General features: G+C 39.4%; 1 protein-coding gene across 1 annotated transcript in view; it reads left to right on the top strand.

Moving 5' to 3' along the window:
- The first annotated feature begins 6,149 nt into the window (after positions 1 to 6,149).
- Positions 6,150 to 20,912, top strand: part of SPATA7 (spermatogenesis associated 7) — a 34,407-nt gene continuing 19,644 nt past the window's right edge. The window contains exons 1-4 of the mRNA XM_047079737.1: positions 6,150 to 6,156; positions 8,516 to 8,590; positions 10,442 to 10,537; positions 14,827 to 14,874. Coding sequence (XP_046935693.1) covers positions 6,150 to 6,156; positions 8,516 to 8,590; positions 10,442 to 10,537; positions 14,827 to 14,874 — 226 coding nt within the window. The remainder of the gene's footprint in view (positions 6,157 to 8,515; positions 8,591 to 10,441; positions 10,538 to 14,826; positions 14,875 to 20,912) is intronic.

The raw sequence follows: 20,912 nt of genomic DNA, 5'->3' as shown, positions 1-20,912 counted from the left end.
GGCTTCATGTTCTTAGACAGGGATTTCAAGTATCAGTGAGTAGGTAGGCAAGAGAGTTTTTGTTCTCTGGGTAACACGTGACTCTCTACCCATGTTAGACCTTTGTTGTTGGGGCCACAGAGCCATCACACATCCTTCCACATTCCTCAGATTTTTAATCTAATGTTCTCCTTTCCCTAGTCTTAGCGAACCAGGAGTTCAGATGTTACTGTAACTGAATTTCTGGCTTATTCCCCTTTCCTTGTCATAGGATTCCTGACTTACTCCCTTACATCTGAATTTTTCTGATACCCCAGCTTTTCTGAGATAGGGTCTTACAAAGAGAGAAAACTATTATTTGTTGAAAGCCTCGTTTTATTTTCCAGGCAGTGGACTTATTAATCCTTGCAACTACAACATTAATAGCGTCTTTTACATTTTAGAAAAGAAGGACCTGTGCCTCAGAGAGGTTTCCAAAGATCAAGTTGGCAAGTGGCAGAAAAGTTCCACGTATCTGCCTCCAAAGCCAGTACTTTTTCCATCACAGCAATGGTTCTCAAAGGGGTTGCAATTTTGCCACCTACCCCTGGGAAATTTGGCAATGTCTGGAGACAGGCTTGTCACAGCCAGAGGTGGAGTGGGTGGGTTACTAGTGTCATCTAGTGGGTAGAGACCATGGATGCTGCTAACACCCTACTAGGTACAGGGCACCTCCCACAACAAGGAATTATGCACCCAGCCCAAAACGTCAGTGGTGCCACTAAGGAGAAGCACCAGGTTACAGAATGTTCCCTGCCCTATTATGATTTTATTTGCAAGGATCCAAAGCTAGGTAACTGCTTCAACATTAAACAAATTGTAGAAAGCCACAGATCAATCAAGGCCTTGTTCATACTGCAACTCTCTTCCAGCCTAAAGAAAAACATATTGGAGCCTTAAGATGAAAAAGGCTGGGGGTGGGGAGGGAAGAGGGGTAGTGTTCAGTAAGCAGAAAGGAAATGCAAACTGATTCTTGGGGTTAAAAATCAAGAGGTAAATATATAGATATCTTTCACCCCCAGGATTTTCACTAATCCCAATGTTCGCTCACTGCTCTGAAATTTAACTATTGGGAACTGACTAAATGTTACCCTGACCTCAACCAACATTTGCTTTTGATTTTTTTCCGGGACCCAGGGGACGTGGATACCCGATGAGGCCACCTTGTCTCCCGCTCTTCCCGCAGGGACAAGACCTGCCAGGTGCCGGTGACTTACCTCCCGACAGGAGGCGGCTCTGTGGACGACTGGCAGGATCCCAGGGCCACAGACCGGTGTTTGGGACACTTTCCCCGCCCAGTAAAGGCCGCCTCCCCTCGTTCCCCACTCCACAATCCTCAACTGCTCTCCCCCTCCCTCCTTGTACCCCCGGGAGCTCGGCTGCGGGTGAGCACGTCCCTGCGCGGTGACGTCACAATCCCGGCGCCGCGGCCCCGGCCCTTAGCAACGGGCCTAGCGACGGTCTCCAGCGGCTGCCGCCCGGCGCCGGCTCCTGCGCGCCAGTCCCCTGCTGCGGGGGCTGACCCTGCCCGGGGAAGGACCTAAGGGGGTCCGGCGTGTCCTCACGGCGGCTGCAAGAGGATCTAAGCATGAATGGCAGCCGGAGAGGTAAAGGGAACTCTCAAGGGCGATCGCCGCCTCGCGCCGCCGCGTAACCGGGCCTGGGGTCCGGGATCCGTGGCGCGTGGGCGCGGGTCGGGGCTGCGCCCTGGGGGCTTCAGGTCCCCTGTTGACTCGCCACTGTTGGCCCCAGTGTTAACCCGCGCACAGGAGGACGAGGTCCTGCCTGCTCAGAATTTGTGGCCCTGACTGGTGGAGGCCCGGTCTCTTGAACTCGGCGCATGCAGCCATTCTTACCTCGGTGGCTCCGAGGCAGAGGAACTAAATTTAGGTCCCCCCAGATCAAGCTCCCTTGCTCTCCGCAAGGACGACCCTCAATTTCCTCATCTCTCGAATGTGACAGTAAAATGTCCATGTCATAGAGTTCTTGAAGTTTAAATGCGGATAATATATAACTCCTGGCACATTTTAAGTAATCGGTTAAATACGAAATCTTCCCTTCTGTAACCACCGTCCTCCGCACAAAACAAATAACCCAGGGATTCTTTAACTTTAATGTGAATAGGAATCCCCTGGGAATCGTGTTAAAATGCAGATTATGGGGGCGCCTGGGTGGCTTAGTTGGTTAAGTTGGTCTCTTGATCTCGGCTCAGGTCATGCTCTCACGGTTTGTGGGATGGAGCCCCGCATCGGGCGGTGCACTGTCAGTGCAAAGCCTGCTTGCTTGCGATTCTCTCTCCCTCTCTCTCTCCCTCCACCGCTCACGCTCTCTCTCTCTCTCTCTCTCTCTCTCTCTCTCTCTCTCTCACACACACACACACACACACACACAAAATAAATAAACTTAAAAAAAACAGATTATGATTCAGTAGGTCTGCTGGGGGCTGAGAATTTGCATTTCTTGTATGTTTACAAATGATGCAGTGTTGTTGGCTTCAGTGTTATCGGCAAAGGACTAATCCACAATCACTATATTCACCTACCCTTTATTGAATACTGTCTGGGTCAAGTGGACCCAGTATCTTTATTTATTTGTATATATTTTATTTATACTTTATTTATTTATAAATATATACATTTTTATATTTATATAAAAATATTTATATTTATTTGTATATCTTTAAAGTATCTTTATTTATTTGTATATATTTTTAAGTCCTCTCTCCACCCAATGTGGAGCCCAAACTTACCACCCCAAGATCAAGAATCACATGCTCTACCCACTGAGCCAGCCAAGCACCCCCTAAAAGTATCTTTAAACCAAGCTGCTAGATGGTTCCTTGCAGTGTCTCGTTTTTGAATATGAGTGTGCTTTTATTACACAATCATTGGTCAAAATAAGTCCTGTTGTGAACATACGAGATTACTATCCATTGATAGCAAACTGTATATTCTGACACTGTCAACGTAAGTTCCAGAAAAAGCAAACCAACATGCTTTTATGTTTTTTTTTTTAACGTTTATTTATTTTTGAGACAGAGAGAGACAGAGCATGAACGGGGGAGGGTCAGAGAGAGGGAGACACAGGATCTGAAACAGGCTCCAGGCTCTGAGCTGTCAGCACAGAGTCCAACGCGGGGCTCGAACTCACGGACCACGAGATCATGACCTGAGCCGAAGTCGGCCGCTTAACCGACTGAGCCACCCAGGCTCCCCTAATGTTTATGTTTTTTAGAAATTTTACAACATAAGCTATCCTTGCTGTGTAACAGAAACAACTCCCAAGTTATCTCATTATGCAATCCACAAAAACATCTTGATAGGTATTATCCTCATTTCACAGTAAATAAGAGGGTCATATACAACTTGCCAAGGTCATAGTAAGTGGCAGAACAGGCTTTGAGTCCAGGTGAGGAATGTGAAACCTTAGAGCCATTATTTTTAGATACGATCCCATGGCAGAGGTGGGAGCATGGGAAAGGATATATGTAAAATTTAAAGTACAGAGGCATACCTCGGACATACTGCAGGGTCCGTTCCACCACAATAAAGCAAATATCTCAGTAAACTGAGTCAAATAAAATTTTTGGTTTCCCAGTGTATATAAAAGTTGTGTTTACCCTACACTGTAGTCTAGTAAGTATGCAGTAACATTATGTCTAAAAAATAATGTACATACCCTCATTTAAAAATACTTTGGGGCGCCTGGGTGGCTCAGTCGGTTAAGCGTCCGACTTCGGCTCAGGTCATGATCTCGCGGTCCGTGAGTTCGAGCCCCGCGTCGGGCTCTGTGCTGACAGCTCGGGGCCTGGAGCCTGCTTTGGATTCAGTGTCTCCCTCTCTCTCGGCCCCTCCCCCACTTGCACTCTGTCTCTCTCTGTCTCAAAAGTAAATTAAAAAATATATATACTTTATTGCTAACCAATGCTAACCATCATCTGAGCGTTCAGCAAGTGGTATTCTTTTTGCTTGTGGACGATCTTGCGTTGATGTTGATGGCTGCTGGCCGATCAGGGTGGTAGTTGCTGATAGTTGGGGTGACTGTGGCATTCCTTAAAATAAGACAACATTAAACATTGAACCTTGCCCTATCAGCTGACTCTTCCTTTCACGAACGATTTCTCTGTTCACGAACGATGCCTTTTGATAGCATTTTACCCACAGTAGAACTTCTTTCAAAACTGGAGTCAATCCTCCCAAACCTTGCCTCTGGTTATCAGCCAAGTTTATGTAATAGTCTAAATCCTGGGTTGTCATTTCAACAATCTTCACAGCATCTTTGCCAGGAATAGATTCCATCTCAAGAAACCACTTTGCTCATCTTTAAGAAGCAACTCCTCTGGGCACCTGGGTGACTTAGTCGTTTAAGCGGTCGACTTTAGCTCAGGTCATGATCTCACAGTCTGTGGGTTCAAGCCCCACGTCGGGCTCTGTGCTGACAGCTCAGAGCCTGGAGCCTGCTTTGGATTCTCTCTCTCTCTCTCTCTCTCTCTCTCTGTCTCTCTCTCATTCTCTCTGTCTCTGTGCCTCTCCCCCAATTGCCTCTGTCTCTCTCTCTCTCTCAAAAATAAACAAACATTAAAAAAATTTAAAAAAAAAAAGCAACTCCTCATCCGTTCAAGTTTTATTGTGAGATTGCATCAATTCAGTCCTGTCTTCAGGCTCCACTTCTAATTCTAGGTTTCTTATTTCTATCACATCTGCAGGTACTTCCTCCACCGAAGTCCTAAACCCCTCAAAGTCATCCGTGAGGGTTGGAATCAGCTTCTTCCAAACTTATTAATGTTGATATTTTGACTTCTTCCTATGAATCACAAACATTCTCAGTGGTATCTAGAATGGTGAATACTTTCCAGAAGATTTTCAATTTCTGTTGCCCAGAACCATCAGAGGAATGACAGCTAAAGCTTTATGAAATGTATTTCTTAGATAATAAGACTCGAAGGTTGAAATTACTCCTTGATCCCTGGGCTGCAGAATGGATAATGTGTTAGCAGGCATGAAAGCAACATTAATCTAATTGTACATCTCCATTAGAGCTCTTGGATGAACAGGTGCATTGTCAGTTAGCAGTAATATTTTGAAAGGAATCTTTTTCTGAGCAGTAGACCTCAAAACAGTGGGCTTAAAATATCCATCGAGCCCACCCAGGAACACCAAGGTAGGTAGGTAGGTAGGTAGGTAGGTAGGTAGGTAGATAGATAGATAGATAGATAGATAGATATTCAGCAAACCATGTTGTAAACAGAAGTGCTGTCACCTAGGCTTTGCTGTTCCATTTATAGAGCACAGTAGATTTAGCATAACTCTTAAGGGCCCTAGGATTTTTGAAATGGTAAATGAGCATTGGCTCCAATTTAAAGTCACCAGCTGCTTTAGCCTCTAACAAGAGTCATCCTGTCCTTTGAAGCATTGAAGCCAGGAACTTCTCTCTAGCTGTGAAAGTCCTTGATGTCATCTTCTTCTAATGTAAAGCTGTTTCATCTATGTTGAAAATCTGTTTAATGTAGCCATCCTTATTAATTATCTTAGCTAGATCTTCTGGGTAACTTGCTGCTTCACTTTATACTTTTATGCTATGGAGATGGCTTCTTTTCCTTAAACCTCCTGAACCAACCTATGCTAGCCTCAAGCTTCTTTTCTGCAGCTTCTTTACCTCTCTTAGTCCATAGAAATGAGGAGGGTTGGGGCCTTGCTCTGGATTAGGCTTTGGCTTAAGGGACTGTTGTAGCTGGTTTGATCTTCTCTCAAGACCACTAATACTTTCTATGTGTCAGCAATAAGACTGTTTCACTTTCTTATCATTTATGTGTTTCTTGGAGCAGCACTTTTAATTTCTTTCAAGAACGTTTCCTTTGCATTTTTATAACTTAGCTAAGTGTTTGATACAAGGGGCCTAGATTTGGCCTGTCGAGGTTTTCAACATGCCTTCCTCACTGAGCTTTGTCATTTCTAACTTGATTTAAAGTGAGAGATACATAACTGTCCTTTCACTTGAGCACTTAGAGGATATTGTAGGGTTATTAATTGGCCTAATTTCAATATCATTGTTTCTCAGGGAATAGAGAGGCCCGAGAGAGAGAGAGAGAGAGAGAGAGAGAGAGAGAGAGAGAGAGAGAGAGATATGGAGGAATGGCTGGTCAGTGGAACAGTCAGAACACATAACATTTATCAGGTTCCCCTGGATTGAGATCCACAAACTCTGAATCTGTTACACATAGTTGCTGTGTAATCGTGGGCAAATTACATGTTTTACTTCATGGTGCTTCATCTATAAAGTGGGACAATGATAATACCTGTCTCATTGGATTGTTGTAAGGATCAAGTACATTTGTAGCTACCAAGTGTTTAGAACAGTATCTGGCACGGTTAGTATTCAATAAATTAACTTTTGACTACAAGTGAAGAAACCCAATTCAAACTGTCTTAGAGAATTTTTAGCTCCTATAAAGAAAAGTCTGGTAAGGGTAGAGCTTCGGTTAGATCCAGAGACTCAAGCAATATCACCAGGAATCTCTCTGTCTTCCACTTTTCTCCAGGTAGGTTTCATTCTCAGATAGGTCTCCCTTGTATGGTGCAAGATGGCCACCAGAAGTTCCAGGCTGATTTCTGTCTTGCACTGGGCTCTAGCCCAGTGGAAAGAATGTCTCTTTCCTAATGGTTCCAGTAAAAGTCCCAGGATTGTGTGTCATTGGCTGGACCTGGGTCACATAGTCATTCCTGATTCACTCAGCATAGCTGGTCAGATTTGGATTATATGCCCACCTCTGAGCAGTAGAATAAGCTGTACTTGAACCACTTGGACTAAAAGTGAAGGGCTAGTGGTTCCCCAAGGGCAAGTTGAGGTCCTGTCTCCACATACAGGGGCATTGGGTTCTGGGCAGGCAAAAAGTGAAACACTTATTTTTCCTCCATAGACACAAGGTCTGCTTGAGAGTTTTTGTTGGTTAATTTGCTTTTTTGTGTGTTTAGGTTTCAGATCCCCTTCTTTCCTGGTAGAAACAAACTATGCTAATTTCATGACTGTCATTACCAATTCAAATGGTGTAATCTTGATCTCTCTTGTCCTAAATAATAAGTTAATTTTTTTCCTTCCTGCTCTCTGGCCTGTGATACAGAAGGATCTTCTCAGACATTCTGATCTCAACTTGTTTTTCTATTTTAGTCTCTTTTAGCAGACTTTGTTCTCTGGTCCTGGATTTTAGTTCTATCTAGACACCTCTTTTTCTATTTTCAGTCATCTATATTTCTTCCAGACTTTGTGCCCCCTCCACACCTTTATAGCTTATAGTAGCCCACCTGATGGCAGACTGACCATTTTATACACTTAAAACATGTCTTAGTGATACAGTATTCATATTTTGCATGTTAAATTACATTAAACTCTGTAACTCAGCCTTCTTATCTTGAAGGTTACCCCTCAATACACAATCTACTTTTGGAGGAAATAAATTAATTTTGTGAGGAGGTTGATGTCTAATTTTCCATCCATCTGGTCTGAAAGATGAGACACTGACTTTAGGGGAGATAGGATCCAGACAAGAGTGTAAGTAAGTTGGACTAGATGAACTTTAAGACATCTTTTAATAATTAAGTTCTGATTCTGACATTTTTATATATCTTCTACATAGTGACATTATATTATATAATTTCTAATTTATTAAACTGCTTTGTAAGGGGATTACTTTTTATTTTAATTTTTTTCACATTTATTTATTTTTGAGAGATAGAATGTGAGTGGGAGAGGGGCAGAGAGGGAGGGAGACACAGAATCCAAAGCAGGCTCCAGGCTCCCAGCTGTCAGCACAGAGCCCGACGCAGGGCTCAAACCCACGAACCGTGAGATCATGACCTGAGCTGAAGTTGGACGCTCAACTGACTGAACCACCCAGGTGCCCCGGGGATTACTTTCTTAAAATTATTTTTAAGGACAGACTGGCCTATGATTAACTAAATAATTAATACATATGTATTAACTCAAAATCTCACTTCAACTGTATCTGAAAATTATTAAAAAATCTGGTAGGTCAGTGGTATACAGAATAAAATTAATATGTATCAGATAACATAATTGATATAGTTATCATTTTATCCAGTGAAACTGAAGTCTCAAGGTACACCTGTTCTGGAAACAACTTACTTTGTTAAAAGAGAAGGCCTTTTATCTATGGCAGAAGAATTTTTGTCTGTCTGATGTATCATTGCTGGTTAGTAATATGATTGAATAAAATTTTAACAATTCTGAGGGGCGCCTGGGTGGCTCAGTCAGGTAAGGGTCCGACCCTTGATCTCAGCTCAGCTGTTGATCTCGGTTGTGAGTTTAACCCCCACGTTGGGTTTCGTGCTGGGCGTGAAGCCTACTTAAAAATAAATAAACAAAATAAAACAATTCTGATATTTAAAATCAAAGGTAGATTTATTATTTTTAAATGCTCAGTATTTTTGTTTTCGTGAAAGATGTGTTTTACTTATCCTAATTTATATTTTTTTGTTAAAAGTCAGAGCAACCTCTGTCCTTCCCAGATATGGTTCACCATGCCTATTTAAAGGACACTTGAGCACCAAAAGTAATGGTAAGTGAGGTGTTTAAATGGTAAAAGATTATTTGTTAAAAGGTTGACTGTTTGTTTCCTTTATTTGTAAATTGTATGACATGATGAAAAATTACTTCATGTAATCAATATTGAACCTCGTATTGTTAATTATAATTAAATAGTATAGGGATTCTTGAGAAAATTTAGGAGGCCATCATTTCACACTACTATTGTGCCCAGGACGTGGACCTGGTCGCCTCCCACTCCCTGCTGTATCTCCGGCCCACCTCTACTCTTTGCTGGCAGACCACCCTGGCATACAGCCTACCTTCCTTGTTAAAATGGTGGTCAGGAGGTTATTAAAGACACTGGGACTGAAAGGGAAGAGCACTTGAAAAATGCAATTTGTATCCGGAGTAAACACCGATGGGCCTCTTTTCCAACTGGAGTTCTCGATCCTATGAAAAGGAAATCTGAATTTTCTGTGTTTTCACACTTTAAAGGCTTTAAATTTTTAACATGAACTTAAAATATATTTTTATAATTATAGCTTCAAAATTTAAACTGCATTTTTAGGCAAAATAATTGAAAATCTTTTTTTCCTTACTTACATGAAAAGTCTTTGATTCTGGTTCCTCTAAAAGTGAAAGACGGATCGCATTTTCAATTAACTTACTTATTTCTGGTAATAAAGTATATATACACATAAAGCAGAGTCATAAACATTGAAAAATTATTTTTAACTAAAAATTTTAAACTAGATGTAAAGTATACATACATTAGAAAAACAGGATGAACAACAACAATATGTAGTTTGCTAACATTTTTTTTTAAGAATATATGTGTGGAGCTGCTGTAGGTATAGTGGTTCTAGGTATGAAGCTGATTTGGTTCACATCTAAACTGCGTCCTTTATCAGCTGTGCGACCTTGAAGACCTAATTCACATCTCTCTTGGTCTCCACTTCTTTTAAATGGTAATAATGACTAAATGGCTTTTACATGTGAAGAATCTAGAACAGTGCATGCACGGTACCTATTCAATAAATTTTAATTGTAGTACAAGTATTAAGCTTATCGTTACTGTATATGTTTGTATTATGCATAGAATTTCCCTAGAAGGATGCATAAAAATGGTAGTAGAGTATACTTCTGGGAGGGGAGGCTAGGGGTCATGACAGGATATTCACTTACTTTTCAATCTTTATATGCCATTTTAGCTGTTGGTTTTGTTTAACTATATGTATGTATTCTCAAAAATGGTTTTTAATGTTTAAAAAGTTATGCCTAGATTTATTTACATTTTATACACTCATATATAAGTGCTTAATTATTTCTAAGGTATCTTTTAAACAGTTTAGATGAGATTGAGAAGCTTATGGAATTTCTATGTGATCGTATTTGTCTTAGTATATTCCTAATACTTCAAAAAAAGTGCAGTAAACTGATCGTGTTTTCAGGTGTAAAATTAGAAGTCGCCCCTCAGAAAAGAATCTTTGCAGAGAATTTTAGAGTTTTGGATTTGTTTGACTTACTCAACTATTAACAATGCTAACATTATTTTATAATCAGGCAAGCAAGCTAAACGCTTTTAGTTATGAGATTAATGTCTGTCAATAAGAAATAGTTTTGTAAATGTAATGATAATAGATTATATTCCAGAATCTCTTCCCAAACTCTCAGTTTTAGAAAGGCTTGAACCCAAGTAGTCAAGAGCTTGTCAGTTACCAGTGCAAGATGAAGGCTAGGACATACCCAGCATCACAGATATGTCAGTATGTTAATTTTCAGGACATTTTATAAAAATGAGCTTAATAATCAATATCTTGTTTTTCTCATAACTTGATATTAATTCTAAATATATAATGATTAAATATGTTTTAATTTTTAGCTTTTTGCACTGACTCCTCCTCTCTCAGACTAAGTACTCTCCACCTGGTCAAGAATCACATGGCTGTTCACTATAATAAAATCCTTTCAGCCAAAGGTAAAAATGTGCAAATGTGAACTTTCTATATCCAATTTAAATCCTCAGCTTCACTTCTAGTTAGGGTAAATCTGTGGCAGAAATGAATATATTATATATAAATGTATTTATGTTTCATGTAGCAAGATATCACCTGTTAACTATAACTTTTATACATAGAAAATTCAGAATGCCATTTTTGTTAACTCTATGTGATATCTATATAATAACTACTTATTTCATTTTACCTGTGTTATCCCTAATACATTTTTGTGGTTAGATATTGATGTTAATATAATGAAAGTTTATAATCTGCTTTTGTTTTCACATCTAAAGAAATTGTACAAAGAAGATACCAGCTGCTCTTTTTTTTCTTTTTGGTTGCTTTGTTGAGATAATAACTTATATATAATAAAATGATTAATTTTAAGTGTACAGTTAAGCATCTGTGTTTTGGAACATATATCCATTTGTATGATCACCACAACAATCATTCTGTAACAGGGACTAGCCAACTACAGCTTGTTGGTCAGACCCTCCCACCACCTATTTTTGTACAGGTCTTGAACTAGAAATAATATTTATATTTATATTTTTAAGTGGTCAGAAAAAAATCAAAAGAGCAATATTTTGTAACATGCGAAAGTCACATAAAATTCAACTTTCATTGTCCAGATATAAAGGCAATCGTGTTCATTCTTGGACATATCGTCTATGGTGGTTTTTGCACTAAAAGGCAGAGTCGACTAGCTGTGACAGAGACCACATCACTCTGCGAAGCCTGAAAAGTTTACCATCTGTCCCTTTACAGAAAACGTTCACTGACCCCTGATGTAGAACATTTCCATCATCCTAAAAAGTTCTCCCTAGTCCTTTGCAATCAGTCTCCTCCTTCAATCCCTGGCAACCACTGATCTGCTTTCTATGACTATAGTTTTCCTTTCCTAGAATTTCATATAAGTGGAATCATACAGTATGAATCATTTTGTGTCTAGCTTCTTTGAATTAGCTAATGCTTTGGAGACTAATCCATGTTGGTGTGTGCATCGGTAGTTCTTTCTATTGCTAAGTAGTTTTCCAGTCAGTGACTATACCATAATTTGTTTATGTATTCATCAGTTGGTGGATATTTGGATTGTTTTGACTCACTTTTGGCCATTAGGAGTAAAGCATACAATCTTCACATACAGTCTTTGAACACATGCTTCCATTTTACTTGATTAGATTTATTCACTATGAGTGGAATTGTGGGGTAAAGTGGTAAGTACATGTTTAACTTTGTAAGAAACTGCCATTGTGTATTTCTGTCACTTGTACATCCTCACCAGAACAGTACTTCCTTTCATAGCCATTCTAGTGGAGACATAGTGGTAGCTCATCAGGTTTTCGCTTGTATTTCTCTAATGCCTATGATGTTGAACAACTTTTCTTGTGCTTATTTTCCTTTTTTTTTAACATTTTATTTTATATTTGAGAGAGAGAGAGAGAGACAGAGCATGAGCAGGGGAGGGGGAGAGAGGCTCCTAGCTGTCAGCACAGAACTTGATGTAGGTCTCGAACTCACAAGCAGTGAAATCATGACCTGAGCCGAAGTCAGATGCCCAACCAACTAAGCTACCCAGGCACCCCTCTTGTGCTTATTTTCTATTTGTAGATCTTCTTCGGTGAAATATCTGTTCAAATTTTTTGCCCATTTTTAAAGATAAGTTATTTGTCTTCTTAATACTAAGCTGTGAGAGTTCTTTATGTATTAAAAACAGGTCGTATATCAGATATATTTTCTCCCTGAGACTTACCTTTTCATATTCTTTAAAAAATATTTATTGTGAAATTGTTTTAGACTTATAGAAAAATTGCAAAAACAGTACGGTGTCACAGAAACCCTTCACCCAGTTCTCCCTAATGTTAAAATCTTATATAACCATAGTAGTTATTAAAACTAACAAGTGACTATTGATAGAATACTAGTAACTACTGACTTTTTTGAATTTCACCAGTTTTTCACTAATGTCTTCTAAAAAAGTTTTTATCTTCTCATTTGAAGAGCTAAAGTTTGTGTTTTTTATTTTTTTTAATATTTATTTTGAGAGAGAGAGAAAGAGCACACGTGAGTTGTGGGGCAGGGGGCGGGGGGGGGGGGGTGAAAAATTCCAAGCTGATTACGCAGAGCCTGATGCAGGGCTTAATCTCACAAATGCTGAGATCATGACCTGAGCTGAAATCAAGAGTTGGACGCTTAACCAACTGAGCCATCCAGGTGCCTAGAAGAGCTAAAGTTTTAAATTTTAGTTAATGTTTTATGAAGTTTATGTTTTATTTATTTTATTTTGTTTTGTTTTATTTTTTTAATATTTATTCATTTTTGAGAGAGCATGAGCAGAGGAGGGGCAGAGAGAGGGAGACACAGAATCGGAAGCAGGCTCTGAGCTGTCAGCACGGAGCCCGATGTGGGGCTCGAACCCACAAACTGTGAGATCATGACCTGAGCCAAAATTGGTTGCTTAACCAACTGAGCCACCCAGGTGCCCCTGAAGTTTATATTTTAAATGATTGAGAAATCTAGAGAAAAATTATATTTTGTGACATGTGAAATCAAGTTCAGTTTTTCGATTGTTTTAATAGTTTAACTTTTCAGGGGTGCCTGGGTAATTCAGTCAGTCAAACATCCAACTCTTGATTTTGGATCAGATCGTTATCTCACAGTTTCATGAGTTTGAGCTCCTCATCAGGCTCTGCGCTGACAGCACATAGAGCCTGCTTGGGATTCTCCCTTTCTTTCTGCCCCTTCCCTGCTCACCTTCTTCTGTCTCTCCCAAAATAAGTAAATAAACTTAAAAAAAAATAAAAAATAGTAGTTTATACTTTTCATATCCTGTTTAAGAAATCTTTTCCGGGGCGCCTGGGTGGCGCAGTCGGTTAAGCGTCCGACTTCAGCCAGGTCACGATCTCGCGGTCCGTGAGTTCGAGCCCCGCGTCAGGCTCGGGGCTGATGGCTCAGAGCCTGGAGCCTGTTTCCGATTCTGTGTCTTCCTCTCTCTCTGCCCCTCCCCCGTTCATGCTCTGTCTCTCTCTGTCCCAAAAATAAATAAACGTTGAAAAAAAAAAAAAAAGAAATCTTTTCCTGGGGTGCTTGGGTGGCTCAGTTGGTTGACCGGCCAGCTTTGGCTCATGTCCTGATCTTGCAGCATATGAGTTCAAGCCCCACATTGGGCTCAGAGTGTGCTAGTGTGGATCCCACTTTGGATCCTTTGTCCCTCTCTCTTTCTGTCCCTCCCTGCTTGCGCGCGCGCGCGCTCTCTCTCTCTCTCTCTCTCTCTCAAAAATAAAACAAAAAAAAATTTTTTTAAATCTTTCATTAATTTTAGGTCACTAGGATTTTCTTTGTCTTTTAGAAGTGTAAGTTTTAGTTCCTACATTTTTTTTTTCAGTTTGTGATCCATTTTGAGTGACTTTGTATATATGATATAAGGAGTAATTTTTTTTTTGCCTATGAATATCCAAATACTTCCAGTATCATTTGTTGAAAAGATTGTCCTTTTTTTTCGTTTGTTTTTTGTTATTCTTTAATTTTAGACAAAGAGAGAGAGAGAGTACAGGCAGGGGAGAGGGGTAGAGGGAGAGAATGAGAAAGACAGAGAATCTTAAGGGGGCTTCATGCTCAGCATTGAGCCTGATACAGGGCTCGATTCCATGACCAAAATCAAGAGTGGGGGGCTCAACCAGCAAGCCACCCAAGCTCCCCAAGATTGTCCTTTCTATGTTGAATTGCCTTGGCAGTTTTTGAAAGACAGGTGACCATATTTGAGGGTATATTTCTGGACTTACTCTTCAGTTCCATTGATCTTCTGTGTCTTTATTATATTAGCATATTGCTTAGTTACTATAGCATTACAGTAAATCTTGAAATCAGGTGGTGTAGGGCGTCTAATTTTGCTTTTTTGGAGGAACTTGTTTTGGGACTCCCAATTACAGGTATGTTAAGTGCATGATTCAGGTAGGTTAGGTCAGGGACGTTCTGTGCATTTATTTTCCAGTCTTCCTTTACTCCGTTTCATTTTGAATAGTTTATATTGCTATGTTTTTAAGTTCACTAATATTTCCTTCTGCAGTATCCAATGAGCTGTTAATCCCAACCAGTGTTTGTTTTTTTTTTTTTTCTCAAGGATATTATGTTTTTCGCTTCTAGAGGTACCATAAAAATCAAAACAAGGAACTGCAAATTCTGGAACTTTTTGTGATTTCCACATTTGATATTTGTTGTCATTTATAAATGTTAAGAATATACTGAACAACTGATTTTTTTCTTTCAGCTGCCGTAGACTGCTCAGTTCCATTAAGCATGAGTGCCAGCATCAAATGTAAGTAATTTTTGACATGTTGACTTTTTTTTTTTAAAGTTTATTTTGAGAGAGAGAGAGCAAAGGAGAGTCAGAGAGAGAGAGAGAGAGAGAGAGAGAGAGAGAGAGACAGAATCCTGAGCAGGCTCCACACTGTCAGTGCAGAGCCCGATGCGGGGCCCAAACCCACAAACTGTGAGATCATGACCAGAGCTGAAACCAAGAGTCAGAAGCTTAACTGACTGAGCCATCCAGGCGCCCCTGACATGTTGACTTTTGAACTAAACTACACATAACATAAAATTTACCATCGTAACCATTTTTAAGTCTAACCATCTTAACCATTTCAGTGGCATTAGCCGTGTTCATATTTCGGTACAACCGTCCACCGTCCATTTCTAAAACCCTTTTTACCTTGCAAAACTGAAACTTCGTACCCGGCAGAATAACTGCTCCAAACCCCCCTTGCAACTACCATTCTATTTTCTGTCTCTCTGAATTTGACTACTCTGGTACATCACGTAAGTACAACCATCCAGTAGTTTTCCTTTTGTGGCTGGCTTATTTTACTTAGCATAATGTGCTTGAATTTCATCCATGTTGTAACATATGTTAGAATCTCCTTTCTTTTTAAAGATTTTTTGTTGATACAATCGTAAGTCGGTAAACACTTGGGTTGTTTCCACCTTTTGCTTAGTGTGAATAATTCTGTGGGCGTGGATGTACAAATATCTCTTTGACACTCTGCTTTCAGTTCTTTTGCATATATACCCAGAGGTGAACTTGCTAGATCATATGGTAATTCTAGTTTTAATTTTGTGAAAAAACCCCCATGGTATTTTTGTATACCAGCTACATCATTTTACATTTCCACCAATAGTGTACAAGTGTTCCAGTTTTTCCACATCCTTCCCAACACTTGTTATTTTCTTTGACTGTAGCTATCCTAATGGGTGTTGATATATTGCCTTTTGAGGAAGCATTTTCTAACTTTTAAAAATTATCCGTAAATAAAAGAAGCTTGTATTTCAAAGTTTGGAACTTAGAATTCAGCCCAGGCTTTGCCACTGAATTGCTGTGTGACTTTAGATAAATTATTTAACTTTTCTGGATTTCATTCCTACGTATAAAAATTAAGGTAGTACTTCCCATATCTATAAAGAACTTATCAAACTCAACACCCAAAAAACAAATAATCCAGTGAAGAAATGGGCAAAAGACATGAATAGACAGACACTTTTCCAAGGAAGACATCCAGATGGCCAACCGACACACGAAAAAATGCTCAACATCACTCATCAACAGGGAAATACAAATCAAAACCACAATGAGATACCACCTCACCCCTGTCAGAATGGCTAAAATTAATAACTCAGGAAACAAAGATGTTGGTGAGGATGTGGAAAAAGAGGAACCCTATTGTGCTGTTGGTGGGAATGCAAACTCATGCAGCCACTCTGGAAAACAGTATGGAGGTTCCTCAAAAACTTAAAAATAGAACTACCCTATGATCTAGCGATTGCACTACTAGGTATTTATGCAAAGGATACAGGAGTGCTGATTCATAGGGGCACATGTACCCCAATGTTTATAGTAACACTGTCTACAATAGCCGAAGTATGGAAAGAGCCCAAATGTCCATTGACTGATGAATGGATAAAGAAGGTGTGTGTGTGTGTGTGTGTGTGTGTGTATAAATTATATACATACAAATATATATATGTGTATGTATATAAAATATATAAATATATACATATATAATGGAGTATTACTTGACAATCAAAAAGAATGAAATCTGGACATTTGCAACAACATGGATAGAACTAGAGGGTATTATGCTAAGCAAAATTAGTCTTGACTAATTTCACATATATCATGTGACTCCACTCCTATGTGGAATTTAAGATACAAAACAGATGAAATAGGGGAAGGGAAGCAAAAATAATATATAAACAGGGAGGGGGCAAATCATAAGAGACTCTTAAATATAGAGAACAAATAGGGTTGCTGGAGGGATGTTGGGTGGGGGTGGGCTAAATGGGTAAGGGGCATTGAGGAAGACACTTGTTGGAATGGGCACTGGATGTTATATGTAGGGGATGAATCACTGAATCTACTCCTGAAATCATTATTGCTCTGTATGCTAACTAACTTGGATATAAATTAAAAAAAAAAAAAATTAGGTAGTTCTAAAGGGCTTGCCAAGGATTCTCATATCCCTTGGCTTTTTAAGGTTAGTGAATGATTCATTAAACTACCATAACCAGCATTTTTCTCCAGATAGATATTGTCTACTATTTGTATCCTAATAGCTTAACTGATAAGCTTGATAGTTATATGTATGTGAAAAGCTATAGTGACCCAAGATTTCTAAATAATCTTTACTAAGGAAATAATCAGATCACAAAATTTGAAATTCCTATTTAAAATGTTCTAAAAGATACCATTTGAAGTCTTTGAGTTCAAATCAGGAAATATATACTTAAAAATAGCCAAAGGACATGGCCTGTGCTTGTCTAGTAGTAGATCATTAGTATTACTAGTAATTCAGTATTACTAATAAGACAAAATCAGAGAGGATTTCCATATTAAAAAATAAGTATCAGCCCAAGGTAGTGCATCCTAAGTGATGAACGAATGAGACCATAGGTAGGGAAATGCCCCTTAGGTGCAACCTGGGAAAGATCAAAGACTGCAGGATCGTTTGAACCCGGTCTCTTCTTGGATATCTTCTTAGTGGAACGAGAGGACCTTTAAGCTGAGCCAATTGCCACCAGCTGCCATTCAGTGAGCACAGTGTCTTTGCAGGTCCTGTACCTGGCACTTTTTATTCTCCTCCTTCTGTGTATTCCCTTATGTACAAACGTAAGTTTGTAACAGGCCCTACTGTAGGCTCTCATATCTTTGAAGGAATCTTGGAGTTCAAATAATTTTATAAGAGGAGTAAAGGCGTTTTAGGCAAGAGTACAGAATTAAGTATGTTTTTACAGACTAAATTGACCACAGCATTCAAGTTATGTGGGCAAGTCATTTTATTTCTTACCCTCCACTCTTGTAAAATGAAAGGTAATTAGATAATCTCTAAGATCTTTCCAGATTTTTAATTTCTGTGGTGTATATTTTTTCTTCTGTATCATATTAATGATGTTTTATAGCACAAAAAACTGGCTTAGTATTTACCAGCTTAAAAAAAATCTGAATCATTTGGGGCACCTGGCTGGCTCAGTTGGTAGAGCACGTGACTCTTATCTCAGGGGTCATGAGTTTGACCCCCCGTTAGGTATAGAGTTCACACACACAAGAAAATGAAATAATAGCTAGATAGCTAAATTGAATCTTTTTTTAAAAATCTGAATCATTTGCACTAAGATGTTTTTACCTGGGGCATCTGGGTGGCTCAGTCAATTAAGTGTCCGACTCTTCATTTCAACTCAGGTCATGATCCCAGGGTTGTGGGATCGAGCCACACGTTGACCTTTGCGCTGGGCATGGAGCCTGCTTAAGATTCTTTTTGTTCCTCTCCCTCTGCCCTTCCTCTGCTCTCGCTCTCACTCTCTCTCTCAAAAAAAAAAAAAAAAAAAGATGTTTTTACCCAATTGTCATTATCAGACAATCCTGTTTAACTAGAATCACCCCTAAATGGGAAAGTTTTGCTTAGTTTTCATACAGATATTAATTTCCTGAACAATAAATATATAAAATAAGATTATCTCTTTTTTATTTAGTTTGAGTAATAAAAAGCCTGCCTGAATATATGTATTAATCCCCTTACTGAACCAAACCCTGGGATCTAAAATCCATATTCACCAATTTAAAATAATCAGGTATTTTGCATAATATGTTGTTTAGTTCACTAGAATTTATTCGTTGATTAATTCAGCAAATATTTATTAGGTACCTACTATGTGCTGGATACTGTTCTACCTGCTTTTATAGAGCTTGCATTCTAGTTGAAGGAGACAATAAGTAAATACAAAGAAAAAAGTAAATACAGAATATGTCAGAAGGTAATAAATGCAATAGAAAAAAATCAAGCAGGATAAGAGACTTTGAGAGTCTGCTGGAGAATGGCTCACTGATAAAATGAGCAGAAACCTGAAAGAATTAAAGGAGAGACGGGGCGCCCGGGTCACGATCTCGCGGTCCGTGAGTTCAAGCACCGCGTCAGGCTCTGGGCTGATGGCTCAGAGCCTGGAGCCTGCTTCTGATTCTGTGTCTCCCTCTCTCTCTGCCCCTCCCCTGTTCATGCTCTGTCTCTCTCTGTCTCAAAAATAAATAAACGTTAAAAAAAAAAAATTTAAAGGAGAGGCAAGTGGGTAAATGGGGGAAGAAGAACAGTCAAGACCAAGGAAATAGCAATTACAAAAGCCTTGAAATGGCATCGTGATCTGTGTGTTCAGGGAACAGCAAGGAAAGCTACATAGCTGACGTGAAATGGGCCTGCTGAAGAGTGCTGGGAGGGGAAGTTATTGAGGTGGGACAGGGAGAGCAGACCTGGTGAGCTATGGCCATTGTGAGCACTTTGGTTTTCACTCTGGATGAAATTGGAAGCCATTGGAGGGTCTTGAGTAGAACAGTAATAGAGCCAGTTTAACTTTTAAAAGCACCTCTCTGGCTACTGAATTGAGAACAGTCTGTAAGGGGCAATGGTAGAAGCAGAATGACTAGTTAGGAGACAGGAATGCAGGTAAGAAATAATGGTGACTTGGGGCACCTAGCTGACTCAGTAGGGCATGTGACTCTTCATCTTGGGGTCGCGAGTTCAAGCTCCACTTTGGGTGTAGAGCTTACTTGAATGAATGAATGAATGAATGAATGAAAAGAAAGAAGAAAGAAGAGAAAGAGAAGAAAAGAAAGGAAAGAAAGAAAAAAGGGAGAAAGAGAGGGAAGGAAGGAAGGAAGGAAGGAAGGAAGGAAGGAAGGAAAAGAAAGAAAAGAAAAGAAATAATGGTGACTTGGACCAAAGTGGTTGCAGTAGAGGAAGTGTGAAATGGCTGCATTCTGGAAACATTTCAAATGCATGTCAACAGTACTTACTGATGGGTTGGATGTGGATAGGGTATGAGGAAAAAGAGGAGTCAAGGATGACTCCCAACACTTAGAGCCTGTCAATCAAAATAGGTTCTAATTTACTGAAATGAGGGATATGATAGGAAGAGATTTGGGGGAGGAAGTGAATCAAGAGCTCACTCGTGGTCGTTATAATAGTTTGAAATAAATATCTATTAGATAGCCAAATGGAGATCTTAAGGAGGTAGTCGGAGTTTGAGTCTAGAGTTCAAGAGAGAGGTCCAGGATGCAGAAAAAAAATTGAGAGTTGACAGCATATAGGTTGTATTTAAAGAATTGCTCCTATTTTTGGTTTTTGGAATTTAGAGTTAGCTAGTGCTTATTTATCACACGGTATTTTCTGCTTTCAGTCATTTGAGACAAGAGGTTTTCTTTTTTGCCATGTCAATGAAGAAAATTGTGATGGCCAGAAGAATTACAAAGATTGTTATCACCAAACTAAAGTGTAATTAATATTCATTATTCTTGTGTTATAGATCTGATGCTCATTATAATTAATATAACTTAGAAACACATTTTATAGACACTTTTTAAAAAGGAAATCTCTGGGTTTAAGCCATCTGTTTTTATAAGATACATTCTTCTATCTAACAGACTACTACTGATTTGATCATTTCAATCTTCATAGTATCTACACTAGAATAGCTCTACAGAGTTTGTTGAATTGATCAAATAGTCCCATAAATCGAATGCATTAAAAGACTTTACTTTTTATAGCAGTTTTATTGACAAATGATTTGCATACCATAAAATTCACTGATTTTTACTAAGTTTAAAAATTGCAGGGGCGCCTGGGTGGCGCAGTCGGTTAAGCGTCCGACTTCAGCCAGGTCACGATCTCGCGGTCTGGGAGTTCGAGCCCCGCGTCAGGCTCTGGGCTGATGGCTTGGAGCCTGGAGCCTGTTTCCGATTCTGTGTCTCCCTCTCTCTCTGCCCCTCCCCCGTTCATGCTCTGTCTCTCTCTGTCCCAAAAATAAATAAACGTTGAA

Source organism: Lynx rufus, unplaced genomic scaffold (assembly GCF_022079265.1).
Source record: "Lynx rufus isolate CCGP_SWC_20201006 ecotype Redwood Valley unplaced genomic scaffold, mLynRuf1.p SCAF_17, whole genome shotgun sequence".
Lineage (NCBI taxonomy): Eukaryota > Metazoa > Chordata > Mammalia > Carnivora > Felidae > Lynx > Lynx rufus.
Note: the sequence above shows the minus strand (reverse complement) of the source record. Positions and strands in the feature narration are given on the sequence as shown.